Consider the following 15,635-nt stretch of genomic DNA (forward strand, 5'->3'; position numbering starts at 1 on the left):
TTTTCATTCTTATTCAGACTAGACTCTGACATAACATTAGACAGAGCTGGAATGTAATGTGGTTATAGAAAAGTTACGTAATTTAGGCGTTCTTTATGGTGTCAGAAAAATTTTACATGCTGTTACTCCTTTGGGTAGGCAGTTGTTTAATAAAAATTAGTTGAACCCATTTTTGCTCATGATACATGAAAATAGTATACCTTTGCACCTTTGTTCCGATGTACAGTGTGGTAACTTGGTGGTATCCCCCACTCCCAAGGAAAGGTTGTATCAAAGCTAGTAAACAAAGGTTTTTCTGTGGTTTCATGCATAGATGACCACCCGAGGCTAATATTGAGTGCTCAGAACTATTATGCTTGCCATCATTAACAATTCCTTTTGGTAATTAACCTTTTGACGGTTGTACTTTTTCTCGGAAAGCATGCTCCCATGGTCAATTAAAAAAAAATGATCTCTCACAGTGAAAAAATAAACCTCCCCATAAGTGCCTGTTTTCTGTAGGATGCTTGAACGCATGACACTGATCATTGGAAGGTTAAAGAATATATGAACCCTTTTCAGGTCATATGATTTTGAAACAAGGCCATATCTGTAGCTGTTCTTATGGATGTTAAGTTTATGTATTTCACAAAGAGCACAAGTGCGCACCTGTCATCTGGCCTTTGGTTGAGAGAAATTGCAGCATATGGTAATGGGAGGGGGTGGTGAAAAAGTTTGCACTATGCATGTGCACCAAAAACGAGCACTTGAGAAGCTTACTAGCTTCCAAGTTACTGGCTTACAAGCGTACAAACCCCAAGGACTCATTTTGTGCTTATGTAATTGAAAACTGCTAATCTATATGTACTACTGTAACTTGCACTTTTCTATTTTGCCTAATGTTTTGTCCTTGTATTTCGTGGTATTGTACCCTTTCCTCCTCTTTCTGCATGGCGGCGACGGTGTTCTATGCAGTCACGTTATCTTGACTCTCTAGCGGCGTCAGCGGCATCCAGCGGTATCAGTCGGTCGCTGCTAGCGCTGGGGGGATGAAAGGGGGGCGGAGCTGGTTACGAGGCCGACGACAACGCCGACGACGACGCGAAACCCAGGAACGGACGCCAAAGAGCTGCGCTCTAAAAAAAAAAATTATTTTGGTGCAGTCGCATAATCTTGACACATTTTCGCATAATCTAGACACCTGAAATGTGTCAAGATATGAGGGGATGTGTATGCTGTATCAACTGGTAACAATAGCACACGACTGGGTTGCGAGGCAGAGCTACAATACAATCTTTTGCAGGAACACTTGTCCCATAAAATTTTGATCGCGATACTACATCGCATACAGACATCCTATACAAATGCATCAAAGATAGGCATCTAGGTCAGTTTTACTCGGAAATTGAAGAGCTGCCTGGGTGCTTACATTTGAATTATTTGGTATCTGATCATGTTCTTTTAACTGCATTAAGGATAGTTGCCGGGCCAGTTGGTACATGATCACACCGTAAAACAGCGCGCTTACACGGGACGAAGAAAGAAGACACACACACACACAGCGCTGAACTTACAACTGCATGGTTTATTGCATTGCTCGCAATAAATACCGGAAAGGAAAACAAAAAACAACCAAAGGAAGGCGGGGAGATATCCTCCTGTCGCATCATGTCGTCAAAGGTTATTCAAGATATTTAATCTCTTTTCTTGTCAGTGCCATCGATGGAGTGCTAACGCATGACGCGCCTTTCCTGTCTATGATGAATGCTTCATATAGTTCACGTTTGTGCTGATGATTGTAGTAGGGCGTGCTGGAGTGAACTTGGTCCTAACCGCACCCAGAAAGCTCAATATGCTTTGCAGAATGGTGAATGAAGATGCCCCAAAACCAGCGCGGTGCAGTAAGAAACATGAAAAAATGTTCACCAACTGTGACACGGAGATAATCTACGAGATACCGCTGTCATGCGGCGCATCTTATGTGGGCCAAAGTGGACGCTGCATAAACGACCGTCTACGAGAGCACGCCATTAACATCCGCACGTGATACGGCAGCACGCTGGCAAAACACGTATCTGCCTGTCATTGCACACCTAACCTTGGACGATGCCAGATTTTGAGGCGGTACAATCATCAGCACAAACGTGAACTATATGAAGCATTCATCATAGACAGGAAAGGTGCGTCATGCGTTAGCACTCCATCGATGGCACTGACAAGAAAAGAGATTAAATATCTTGAATAACCTTTGACGACATGATGCGACAGGAGGATATCTCCCCGCCTTCCTTTGGTTGTTTTTTGTTTTCCTTTCCGGTATTTATTGCGAGCAATGCAATAAACCATGCAGTTGTAAGTTCAGCGCTGTGTGTGTGCGTGTCTTCTTTCTTCGTCCCGTGTAAGCGCGCTGTTTTACGGTGTGATCATGTTCTTTTGTTGTTCACTGCTTTTTGATTTTCAGAAGTAGTCTTTAGTGTAATTTTATGTATTTAACTCCTTCCTGCAGCGCATGCTGTATTCTGTCCAAAGTGCCAAGTTTGGTTATTGCTTTGATGCATCTTGCAGCAGGAGTGGTCGCAACCCTTTCAACCCAGATGACCAGAACCGCATGATGACCGTGGCTCTGGTCACAACATTGGGTATCCTTGGCCTTCTTGCTTTTAATGAGATGCGGTACAAGGAGATCACATGGAAGGACTTTGTCAATGCTTACTTGGCACGTGGCATTGTAAGTTCATGTTTTTGCATTCAGAGAATTATATTGTGATGATTTTATATCTTACTGAGACTATTATGTTGGCATCAATAAATGCTGTGCTTCAGCCATCAGTTTTTTGGTAGCTCATAGCAATTAGCACCTTTATGTGCCTTAGTGGCTCAGTGGCTGTAGTGTCTTGCCACTGAGAACAAACAAGCTTGCAGGTTCAATGCTAGTCATGGTAGCCTCATTTTGATAGAGAAAAAAAATGCAAAATCCCTCACATTTTTATACCATGTACTCTACCTGTCAGCAAATTCTCTCAAAATTCTTTGAACTGTTAGCCTTTTTAGGCATTCAGCATGATTTTTAGTACCGCATCAATATTTTCTGAATGCCTTTTCCAGGTTATTGCCTTTGGTAGTTTAAGTGCGGTGATAGCTGTGCAGTGCATTCATTCCATGTCTTGCTGAATGATTTGCAAGGAACTACATTTTCTATTATCTTTTTCACATTCTTAGTGTGAGTTGCATTAGTTTATGGAAGGAATTTTGGTACTGCAAAAGTTTGCATAGTTGTAAATGTGTAGATCCTTTGTCAAAAATAATCAGCCCAAGGAGTTTCATTCTAGGCCATGCTCTGTGCCTTGTTAGTCATGGCCAGCATTCCAGATGCCTTTAACATGAAAGGAACTCTTGTCATTCCAAAATTAGGACTTCCACTTTTGACAAAGGCGGTACATTTGGTGGCATGTTTATTAAGGCGGAAGCCTTTAATGCCTCATCGTTGTAAGCAGGAGCTGTCGACAAGAAATGTCACGCTTTTCAGTTGGTCGAAACGGTCGTAACGTCACAGTGCGCGAATTTCAAACGGGGCCAATTGTACTTTGGCTACTAACCATGCAACAAATTAAAGGGATCGTATAGTGATGCTCCAAGTAAGTTTGAGTTTAGTTAATTGCTTACTTCACCAATTAGTCCAAATAACCTTTCTAGTCAGACCAGATAAATAAATAAAACCGAGTAAGAAATTGGCCGAGCTTGGGAATCGAACCCCGGTCTCCGGAGTGCGAGTCGAGCACGCTACCACTCGGCCATGCCAGCTCGATGGTTTGGAATGAACAAAGGTGCGTCTAGTGAATACGGTGTCTTCGTTCACTCCCATCTTCCTCCCTTCCCGTTACGGCGAGGTTCAGGAGTGCACCGAGATATGCGAGACAGATACATTTCCTTTCCTCAAAAACCAATTTACTGATGAGCAAGGCGTATTTGTCCGCGTTTCAAATTGGTCCAAATTGTCGTGATGTCACCACGCACGAATTTTGACGGGTGTCCACTGAAATATGTGAGACAGTTACTGCGCAACTTTCTTTCGTCAAATACAATTTTCGACTAGTGTCTACTGAGATATGCGAGACAGTTAATGCGTAATTTCCTTTCCTCAAATACAATTTTCATTTTCTTCACTACGGCCCCTCTTTCTTCTTTCACTCCACTTCCTCCCTTCCTGTACAGTGCGGCTCAGGTGTCACCGAGACGACAGAGAATTACTGCGCCATTTACTTTCCTTAAAAAGCGTTGCGTTCAAAGGGCAAGGCGTCGCGCCGAACGGGTGGTGGCGTTCAATGGACTCAGTGGCAGCGCTACAACACGCTGTCGCGTTCCACTCCTTAAGGCGAAGCTTAAGCGTCATTAATTGCCAGTGAATTAATGCACCAACAAAATGTGAAGTGAACAATCGCGTAGCAGAATGCAGCACTCAGGCTTTCGCCTTTCAGCACTTTAGCCGCTAAAGTTCCTCGTAATTTTTTTTTGTATCCCTAAAATATATCGTTAAATTCATACTTTTTTGTGCAGGTTGAAAAGCTTGAAGTCATCAACAAGAAGTGGGTGCGAGTAAGGCTTCTTCCCGGTAACCAGATTGATGGCAACGTGAGTTTGTTTTGAAACTGTGAGCTAGTGAAACTATTTCTGTGCTTCATTGTTATTTATGTCACTACAGTGCAACAGCTTGTAAGTGCATATTGGGTGCATTGCATTTAAAAAAGGGCACCTACACATGCTAAACTATTTGTTCCTATGTCCCTCTCCGCCCTGTTATTGAGAGCAACTTCCTTAAAGATTGTTGTAATTGTGATTACTTCCGTATTACCCAACCAACTAGCCCAACTTCAGACCAAGATGGCATTAGGTGCTTATTGAACTGCGGGCTTTTTGAGTGTTTTAGTATTGCAGATTTGAAGGCTGTAATTGTTGGATTTTGTCTTATAGACCACAAGCTATAGGGCTTTGTTATGCATCATTCTTGTAAGTTTTGGTCTAATTTAAAGCGCCAGTTCTAAATAAATACCCTCTGGAGCCAAAAACTTCACTTGAGATCAAGACATTAAGCTCTGTTTTAAATGCTGCAAAAGCAGCTGTCTCTTTGGCATGGTAGCTTTTTCAGAAAATTTTACAAAGGCAGGCAAATGGAACAAAAGTACCATTTTACGCATTTTGTATCTTGCTCACTTTGCACGTACCAACATTAATTGGTGTTAACAACGCATTCTATGGAACAGTAAATACATTGCTGTTTCAAATGCGCTAAAACTTGCAAGTGGGAGGACCACAGCGATCATGCAGACATTGTGAAAAATTGCCAGTGGCCGCTTCAAACTGGGACCCCTGCCTTAAACCCTAAAGGGGGGATGCATATAATGGAGTTCTGTGAGTGAAACAAAACAAACGGTGTCAAAACAGTCGTGAAGAAATCTGCTCCACAGGGTGAGCATCTAGTCCAGTGGTGGGAATGCTGCGCCATTTGTGCCAACCTGTGCCATTGCATTAAACCTGCTACATGCTGCTACAAATTGGTGATTTTTGATGAAATTGTGTCAAGGCTGTGCCAAGATACTATTCTAGCAACCAAAAGCCACAGTGAATCTGAAGAGGCTGAGGCTGCTTAATATGGGCAAGCATGACCCTGGTTCCTTCTGCTGATGTCCACGGTGGCTCAGTGGTTATGGTGCTCGGCTGCTGACCCAAAAGACGTGGGTTCGATCCCGGCCGCGGCGGCTGGAATTTCTTTGGAGGAGAAATTCTAGAGGCCCGTGTACTATGCGATGTCAGTGCACGTTAAAGAACCCCAGGTGATCGAAATTTCCGGAGCCCTCCACTACGGCGTCTCTCATAGCCTTAGTCGCTTTGGGACGTTAAACCCCATAAACCAACCAAACCAACCAACCTTCTGCTGATGTGTGACAAGAAATATAACCGTCGGAATCCAACCCCTTCCCATTTCGCTTTCTTTAGCCCTTTGCAGTCTACTGTTGGTACACAGTGTGCACGTGTTTTGCACATCTGCTCTGGTGGCACTGCTAACACGTGAACACAGAGAATGCATGTGCAAAGAAAAAAATTGTTTAAGAGGTTCAAGTAGCATAAGTTTGGGTCCTGCTAGACTTATAGGGCTTTTGTGCAGCACCGTCATGCATCCCATAAGTTCAATGTAAGACTGTGAGAAAGGCTTTGGACGCGCTCTAACTGATAGCTCGATTCCACGGACCTCCTTTGCGCTCGGTTTAACAAAGCCGTCAGCGACCGAGCTTTCAGTTTTTTTGTACAGTAAAATTAATTCAAACTTTCAGCCTAGAAAGTTGGTTTGTAGGAGTCCTAGCTAAATGGTGGCATTCTCCCTGGATTGGCATACAAGGATCAGATCAGCGTGCATATGTGCACGTATGATCTCGAGTTTGTGCCGTTGCCGGTCGTCTTCCGCCACATGTGCTTGCAATTAATGGTAGATGCAGCTGCTGCAGTGGCTCAGTGGTTATGGCGCTTGGCTACTGACCCGAAAGATGCGGGTTCGACCCTGGTCACGACAGTCGAATTTCGATGGAGGCGAAATTCTAGAGGCCCGTGTACTGTGCAATGTCAGTGCACGTCAAAGAACCCCATGTGGTTAAAATTTCCAGAGCCCTTCACTACGGCATCGCCCTTAGTCACTTTGAGACATTGAGCCCCATAAACCAAACCAAACCTATTAAATAGTAGATGCCGAGTAGATGCGTTCATACTTGTGGTTGCATCACTCAGTCTGACAAAATGGTATTAGTGAGTGGCAAATAAATGTATATAGTGACTTGTCTCTAGTTATCTAGTTTCGTGAAGTTCATATAGTTTGTACAGCAGCCATGTTAACTGCAGCTGGTGATGAGGTGACATATGAAGACCTTATATCAGAGTAGGAGGTATGTTTTTTGTTAATTAATTTCTCTGAGCAGATATAGTGCAAAATGAAAACTGTGCTTAATGAAGTGCGATCCTGTTTTTGCGTTCTTTATTCAGAACGTTCTGTGGTTCAACATTGGAAGTGTGGACACTTTCGAAAGGAACCTTGAAAATGTCCAGCTGGAGTTCAACATCGAACCTCCCAACTTTGTCCCTGTCATCTACAAGAACGAGATGGATGGGTAAGGCAATGCTGATCAATCAGCATCGTGTTCTCAAGACATGTTAAAATGCCATTGACAGTGACTTACTACAATGTCAATAACTGACCATCATGTCATGCCAGTGAGTGTTTACCTATGTACCACAGAGATCAGCCTGATCTTTGCTGTAGTCTGCAATACATGACCATATATATTTCTACCTGTTTTGCGTTTGTTTGTACTATTTGTTTGTCAGTACTTATTCTTTTGCCGTCTTCGCCTTCTCATTCCATGCCCCTTGTGGTGCGGGCGCTGCGCAGTTCCTGCTGCGGCAGGCTTGCTTTTGCGTGTAGACCTTGCCCTAACCCGTGCTTCCGTCGGCAACATGCCGATGGCAGTACAGTTATTGTATGCCGAGCTTGTACATGACGCGCAGCGAGACTTGGTTGTCAGGAGCTTCAGAGTGTGCACAGAACTACTAACCCCTTCCTCCGGCATGTTATCAATAAGTGAAAGTGATTTTTTCTGTGAAATTTGTTTTCTCAGACTGCCTGATTTTTTGGACGTTCTCACGCTCCTTGAGTCCGAAAAAACGGTTGTCAACTGTAATCGTAAAGCCCAACGTGCTCTGTGAAAAACAGCGTTATTTTTATTTTAAGCTCACATCATATTATTCACATCATTATTCACATTTGAAATATTTGACTCAGTTTACAATAAATTTTTATGATTTATATTTTTCTCACAATCAAGAACTTGTTATTCGTGCAGCTTTACATTCAGTGATTAAATAGCTGGGCAGTGACAAAATAAAATGCCCCTATTGACATGAGCAGTGGAAGGATCTGCTGTGTCTTTGTCACTGCATAGGCATGTTTAATTTATGACATTTTATGCTCTAGTCAAGGCTGCTGTAATCCCTGTTTGAGCCTTTGTCATGATCTCTGTTTTTTTTGGTGACGTCTAATATAGTCAGTCCTAGTACTGAGTCTTTCATGTAGTATTAAAATTTTTTTCTTTTAAAACCTTGTGTTTGCAAAAATACTGTAGCTAAGCATTGCTTATATCTTAACAAAATGAGCAGCTTCACAGACAATACTGTAGGGTTCCTGAAATAGGTTAAGAAGACAAGTGTCCACCGAGATATGTGAGACAGATACTGCGCCATTTCCTTTCTTCAAAAACCAATTTACCTTTCAGACTAGACCCAGTAAGCATCAGCAAATACTACAGCATTGCCCCAGTGACCGTGTAGAGTAGTTATCAGTATTCTTTAAAACAGTGCAAAAGACAGGGACACAGATAGAAAAGACACACACAGCGCAGTGTGTGTCTTTTCTATCTGTGCCCCTGTCTTTTGCGCTGTTTTAAAGCATCATGGTTTACCAACTAGCCTGCATGTCTACCCTTGTTAGTTATCAGTGTTCTGTGATCCTGCTCTAATTGCCTTTCTGTCTGTGTGGCTGCTGGGGTGTTGCATTATTGGCTCATTGTTGCTGTTGTGAAAAAGCTTATTGATGCATAATGTAGCCATGCAAATTTTGTAGCTTGTGTTTGTGTTTTGTGATGAAACACCTCATCACACTGCCAGAACTGCAGTCATTTGTGCTTGAGAGGATTCGGTGTAGTAGTGTTGCCAAGCAGTTTTACTGGAATGACTACATATGAAATAAATTATAATTAACTACATTGTTTCACATTGTTTTCACAGTGAAATTATTGAGAGCTGAATACATTGAATGTATTGCAGAATACATGCATAAAAATAGGCTTGTAGTTGTACCGCATTTGAAATTTGCCAGTCGCCAGTATCGACTGGAAACAATGATCAGTCTGTGTACATAAAAGGGGACTGAATGTACTATTCGAAACTTGAACTATGGTTGTAAAGAGTGCTGTTCTTTTCTTTTCAGGTCGAGTGTCATTGGTATCCTGCCAACACTACTATTGTTTGGCTTCCTTTTTTGGACAATGCGGCGGTCTGCAGGGTTCATGGGGGGCGGTGGTGCTAGGAGAGGTGGTGGCATCTTTGGCATGGGTGAGACAACAGCGAAGCTGATCAATCCAAATGACATTGGAGTCAAATTCAAGTAAGTTCATCTCTGGCATGACGTAATTAAGTTTCTTTTTTATGCCTTTGAATAAGTTGCAACTACTTTTATGGTGAGCATTTAGGGCTCTGAAATGAAGTAGCTCACTTAGAAAAATACAAATGATGTGTCTGTGACATACCTCGGCACCATGAGAGGTGGCTAATTCACACTCACACTCGCACTCACATCCACTCACACTCACACTCATGTCCACTCGCACCTACAACCACTCACTCACACTTGCACTCAAGTCTACTAGCACTCACGACCACTCATACTCACAACCACTAACACTCATGACCACTCACTAACACTCGCACTTGCAACCACTCGCTCACACACTTGCACTCGCTCACACTTGCACTGATGACCACTCGCACTCACGACCACTCGCAGTCACAACCGCTCTCGCGTACTCATGACCACTCACACCCATAACCACTCACTCGAACTCACACTCAAGTTCACTTATACCACAACCATTCACTCATGCTTTTGTCCACTCACTGACATTCACGTTCACTCAGTGTTTCTTTGTTTGCTGACAACAGAGGGGTTGAAAGATTTACTGCCGCTGCCAACTGCGCTCGTGGCTCCCTTGGCATAGCCTGGGTCACACAAATGTGGCGGTGAGCTGCTAAGGCTCTGTCAGGCTCTTTGGTCAGTTTGTGCAAAAACACACACTCACTAGCACTTGCACTCATGTCCACTCGCACCTACAACCACTCACTCACACTTGCACTCACTAGCACTCGCACTCATGTCCACTCGCACCTACAACCACTCACTCACACTTGCACTCACTAGCACTCGCACTCATGTCCACTCGCACCTACAACCACTCACTCACACTTGCACTCACTAGCACTCGCACTCATGTCCACTCGCACCTACAACCACTCACTCACACTTGCACTCACAACCACTCACGCGTACTCATAACCACTCACTCGCACTTACAACTACTCATTCACACTCATGTTCCCTCATACCACAACCATTCACTCACGCTTATGTCCACTCACTCACATTCACGTTCACTCACTGTTTCTTTGTTTGCTGACAACAGAGGGGTTGAAAGATTTACTGCCGCTGCCAACTGCGCTCGTGGCTCCCTTGGCATAGCCTGGGTCACACAAATGTGGCGGTGAGCTGCTAAGGCTCTGTCAGGCTCTTTGGTCAGTTTGTGCAAAAACACACTCACTAGCACTCGCACTCATGTCCACTCGCACCTACAACCACTCACTCACACTTGCACTCACTAGCACTCGCACTCATGTCCACTCGCACCTACAACCCCTCACTCACACTTGCACTCACTAGCACTCGCACCTACAACCACTCACTCACACTTGCACTCACTAGCACTCGCACTCATGTCCACTCGCACCTACAACCACTCACTCACACTTGCACTCACTAGCACTCGCACTCATGTCCACTCGCACCTACAACCACTCACTCACACTTGCACTCACAACCACTCACGCGTACTCATGACCACTCATAACCACTCACTCGCACTTACAACTACTCATGATTCCTCATACCACAACCATTCACTCACGCTTATGTCCACTCACTCACATTCATGTTCACTCATTGTTTCTTTGTTTGCTGACAACGGAGGGGTTGAGATATTTACTGCCGCTGGGGCTCTGTCAGGCTGTTTGGCCAGTTTGTGCAAAACGCGCACGCACGCACGCGCACGTGCACACACACACACACACACACACACACACACACACACACACACACACACACACACACACACACACACACACACACACACACACACACACACACACACACACACACACACACACACACACACACACACACACACACCTAGCAACCTGCTGGCAGAGGAAGGCAGTCCCTGCGCTGCTGGGGCATCAGTGTAACAACGCACTTCCAAAGGAATATTTATTCTCTTTAAACCACAGAAAATATGACACATCTGTCTTTTGTTAACCACAAAAAAAGGACCTGAATATATTGCCTCAGATTGACCCGGCAAGTAAGCAGTTCTTGGAACGCAACATCATGTGTCCTTGGCTGCCAGTATCGTCAAAAAAACCTGCAGGGCCATAACATTTCATTCTAAACAATGGTGGAACAGGTCCGAGAGAATAAAGGTATGGGGCACATTTGGCGTCCCCTTGGATAATTAGGGGTGGGGGGTTCTGTGTCTAAGTGTGTCAGTGTCTAAGTAGCACTCGCGAGTTCGCCTTGACATTGGCCTTGGACGGTGTCCAAGGGCCAATCTTGGGTTTGCCTTGACAATGACATGTATGTGAGTCTGCATGAACACATTTCGCGGGAGGGCGTTTTTGAAAAGATTGAGTGTGTTCGTCTCAAAAAAGGAAATGGCTGGAGTGGGCCCTAAGTACAGATTTGCTATGCTGAACAAGGATCCAAAGGGTAGTGGCCAATCAGTCGCTTTACAACAGCCTCTTGGGCTTATTTTTGGGTGTAGTTAAGAGCAGGGCTGGCTTCGTCTAGCCAGAGCAAGTATGTGTGACTGACCTGTGGGCATGCCTGCCACGCAGTACGTTGTCTGCTGCACATGATCCCTCTCTGAAGGAGGCTTCAGAAATCAGCGGGGTGTTCTCGCTTGAGGCTGGTGCATGCGCTCACATCCACTCATTCGCACTCACACGCACAACCACACTCACACTCACAGACGTGAGTGCGAGTGAGGCGATATGAGCGTGCTGACCTATGGTCTGTGATGCCTAAGTTCTGTTTGAATCGTGCTCAGTGTCTAGCTTATGGTAGTCATGGTTGACTGCTTATAATCAGGAATGAATAGTACATGCAAATCTGGTCTTATTTGAGGTCAGGCAGGACAGCTGGTGTTCGTGAATGCCCTTTTGCTGTGGCACCTTGCTTGGTCTTCCTGACAACTTTGTACACCAGCAACTTTGATAGCACCTTTATAGAAATAGGTAGTCAGTTAATACACAGATTCAAGTATGAAAGCTGCTAATGTGAGTATCCTAAAGTAAGAGGCACTCGTAGAGTTATGCATTGAACAAGGCAATTGAGCCCTGAAATATTTCAAGCAGCCCAGTACCACTGTTGAGCATACGTGTGTGAACGATGACATGCAGAAATTGCCTGTATGACTCATAGCATGTGTTTGGAAAATGATTTTCAAATTTAAGTTCAGATGATGTCATTTTTGTACTAACAGGTGCCAACTACTGTTCTGGTAAGTCATTGCTATTGGAGCCATCAGCATATGATGTTGTATTGCATATTGTGTTCTTAAGTAGTACTAATACAAAGTACTAAGAACGGTGAAGGCTGATTTTTGAGAATCAACAGTTCCAGGTTCTCGGAAGTTTCTGCTGTAGTTCATTCATACTATACTAGATGCTTATGCACGATACATATAGAAGCAGAATGCTTCCAGTTGTAGTACATATGTTTTTGTATTTTAATTGCAACTTTTACTGCAGGTACAGAAAGCATGTACTTGGTAAAGTTGAAAATTGCTCAGCAGTAATGCAAATTTTTTTCGCTTTTACTCTTCTTGGTAAGTTATTGCTGTTGATTTTACTTTTCTATAGAGATGTTGCTGGTTGTGAAGAAGCAAAAGTGGAGATTATGGAGTTTGTCAACTTCTTGAAAAACCCCCAACAGTACATTGAGCTTGGTGCGAAGATTCCAAAGGTAATGTGCCAATGAGAAAATTTCAGCTTTTTGTTCTGTGCAGGAATAGTGGCTCATGCCTCTTTCATTCATTGCACTCATGCTTTGCATGTGTGCAGTGAGCACTCTTTCATTCAGAGTTGTGTCTAACCAAACTGTTAATGTGCACAAATCACTGAAGTAAGCCCTAGTTCTCAGAGCCCAACTACATATCAGTGCTAAAAATGAAGCCTTGAGCATTTGCCAAAAGCTTTGTGAATTTACCTGAGTGGAATGCTTTGGTTTGTTGGGTAAATGCTTTTTTTTTTTTAAGGAAAGTTGGCAGTTTGATTTTGATGCCCATACCTTTACTTTTTGCTGCTGTGATGTTAATGCTGCAATGGTTGAGGAAATTGTAACTACCAGCCTGCTCTGATGGTGCAGTGGTTCTCATGTGAGGGCCTATGGACTCATTGCATACTATGAAGGCCCCAGAAGCTGCTCCTCTTGAATAGAGCCTTCTGCATTTTTTGGCAGAATGGAAAGGCTCAATGGAATGATGTGTATCTATTTAGGTCCAAAATGTGAATTGACTCATGGTTCTTCATTTTATGAATGATTTCTTTAAAAATCCAGCATTACAGTCTTGTGACATAATCCATATGTAAAGTGAAATGAGCTCGTGCAGAATATCTTGGGTTGTTCTTTGGTATGTACTCGTGGCACATTCGTAACTGAGAACCATGTGTTAATGAATGGTGTGTTTTTGTTATTTCTTTAGGGCGCCATTTTGACGGGACCTCCTGGCACGGGCAAGACCCTGCTTGCCAAAGCAACTGCTGGTGAAGCTAATGTCCCATTCATAACAGTTTCTGGGTCGGAGTTCCTTGAGATGTTTGTCGGTGTTGGCCCGTCTCGGGTGAGTAACTAAGATTTGTTATGGTCAAGTTACTTTATTTGACGTATCTTTTAATGTTTTTTTAATGCTATCTGCTGAAAAAGCTTGGAGTAAAGAAATCATTTATTTGATGGTGGGAATTGCTAGTCATGAGGAAGCATTACTAGTGAAGGGGAAGCATGCAGAGCAATAGAGAGCTGGTTCTTTGCATCATCTGCAGTTGGGTCTTAGTGGATAAACATGCAGAATCAGTATAGGGGTGTGTGAATAATCGAAACTTCGAATATGAATCGAATGTGTCTGTTATTCAGTTCATATTCAGTTTGATAAAGTTATATTCGAGAATTTCCGAATGTTTGAAAATTTTCTAATATTCAACAGTGGTCGAATACCGTGCCCGACTTTCATTAATCTGACTGTGGAAAAGCCACAGTATCTGGACAGATTACCCGAAGATAGAGTTTAAAGGGCCAGGAAAATAGTATAAAAGCACCCTTCTCACTTTCTTCTCTGTCATTTATCGCTTGGGTCTGTTGCACATTCGGATGCTGATAGGCTGAAACCTCATGATAAATTCTGTAAGTGGGCTTTTCCACATATCACAAATAATAAGAACAAGCTGGTTGACCACTGAGTGTGCTTTGAACAGTCACAGCTAGAGAGCGCACAATTTTTTTGTTTGACCCTTCTTAATGTGTTACATACTTGACACCCACTCATTGTACTTGTTCTGTTGCCTTCAGGACTCTTCTAGCATGAGCTCTGCCATCTCGTTTTAGTCAGCTGTGTAATGTGAAAAGGCTGACATGCGGAATTTTGCGTGGGGCTTTCAGTGGTGGGGTAGGTGACCTGAGATGTCACCGGCAAGGCAAGCGATTATGTAAAAAATATCACCTATTGTATTGGATGGTATTGCGCACACCTGTGACGTGCACGTAATGACAGGCATTACGACGATCGGAGGGCTGTTGCTAGGCCATAAATAGCCTGGTCTCCAAGTTTCGGTTTCTCAGCTTCATCTCCAGCCTGCGGCAACGACGGTTATTGGCCGTGCATTTGTGAACTGACTGAACCCAGCAGTTCTTTTCTTTATAGAAGCAGTCTCGCTGTTTCAATGCCACTGTGCGTTCCACTCGCTTACACCCGCGTAGTTCTTTCAGCACACAATTGTGTTTGTGCGATGGAGCCTCATCACAAAGTTTCACCGCATTTTGCGCATTGCCAGTCTTGTCAATTAAAGGGTTTCATTTCGTTAGTCCCTTTGCAGACAACATTACTGGTCACATACCGCTGTGCTGTCTTATCAAACAGTGTACATTTCTGTGCACATCATGTTTCTTTTGGATGGTGCCGAATCAGTCTAGTCTTGTTTATTTCAGTTGCGAAGGCCATGCACTATATTTTGAAAAAAAAGGGCAACAACATTTGCCCATTTATCCTTTTCTGAAACTTTTTTTTTATTCTGGACAGATATTTGGTTTGATTTTCAAAGACAGCTTTTTTTTATATTCATATTCAATTCATATTAAAAAATTGCAGTATTCGTACACCCCTTGTAATCACACAAACCAATGTGCTTCTTCTCATGTATGCTCGCAAGTGATCTGTGACATCTTGTCTATACAGGCTGTGAGTGAAATATTTAAAATTGTAAGCTGTGTGTTGAAGTCCTGCCTTTTGCTCATCTTGGTTTTGCTTTGTAGGTGCGTGATATGTTCTCTATGGCTCGGAAGAATGCCCCTTGCATTCTGTTCATTGATGAGATTGATGCAGTTGGCCGAAAACGAGGTGGTCGAAGCTTTGGTGGCCATAGTGAACAAGAGAACACACTTAACCAGCTACTAGTGGAGATGGACGGCAAGTTCTGACTTTATTTGCAGTGACAGTTGCCAGTGTTGTTCCCTTTCGACATGT

At 43.5% G+C, this 15,635-nt stretch overlaps 1 protein-coding gene across 2 annotated transcripts in view; it reads left to right on the plus strand.

Moving 5' to 3' along the window:
* The window catches only part of Afg3l2 (AFG3 like matrix AAA peptidase subunit 2), a 40,615-nt gene that overhangs the window by 9,020 nt on the left and 15,960 nt on the right, over positions 1–15,635 (plus strand). The window contains exons 4-10 of one of the 2 annotated variants that reach the window (XM_089579984.1): positions 2,548–2,707; positions 4,534–4,608; positions 7,006–7,130; positions 9,005–9,181; positions 12,763–12,865; positions 13,605–13,742; positions 15,425–15,578. In XM_089579984.1, the coding sequence (XP_089436110.1) occupies positions 2,548–2,707; positions 4,534–4,608; positions 7,006–7,130; positions 9,005–9,181; positions 12,763–12,865; positions 13,605–13,742; positions 15,425–15,578 (932 nt within the window). Of the gene's footprint in view, positions 1–2,544; positions 2,708–4,533; positions 4,609–7,005; positions 7,131–9,004; positions 9,182–12,762; positions 12,866–13,604; positions 13,743–15,424; positions 15,579–15,635 lie in introns of both variants that reach the window. The other variant, XM_089579983.1, reaches the window with a different exon arrangement.

This window comes from Amblyomma mixtum, chromosome 3, assembly GCF_055824585.1.
Source record: "Amblyomma mixtum isolate Tamu chromosome 3, ASM5582458v1, whole genome shotgun sequence".
Lineage (NCBI taxonomy): Eukaryota > Metazoa > Arthropoda > Arachnida > Ixodida > Ixodidae > Amblyomma > Amblyomma mixtum.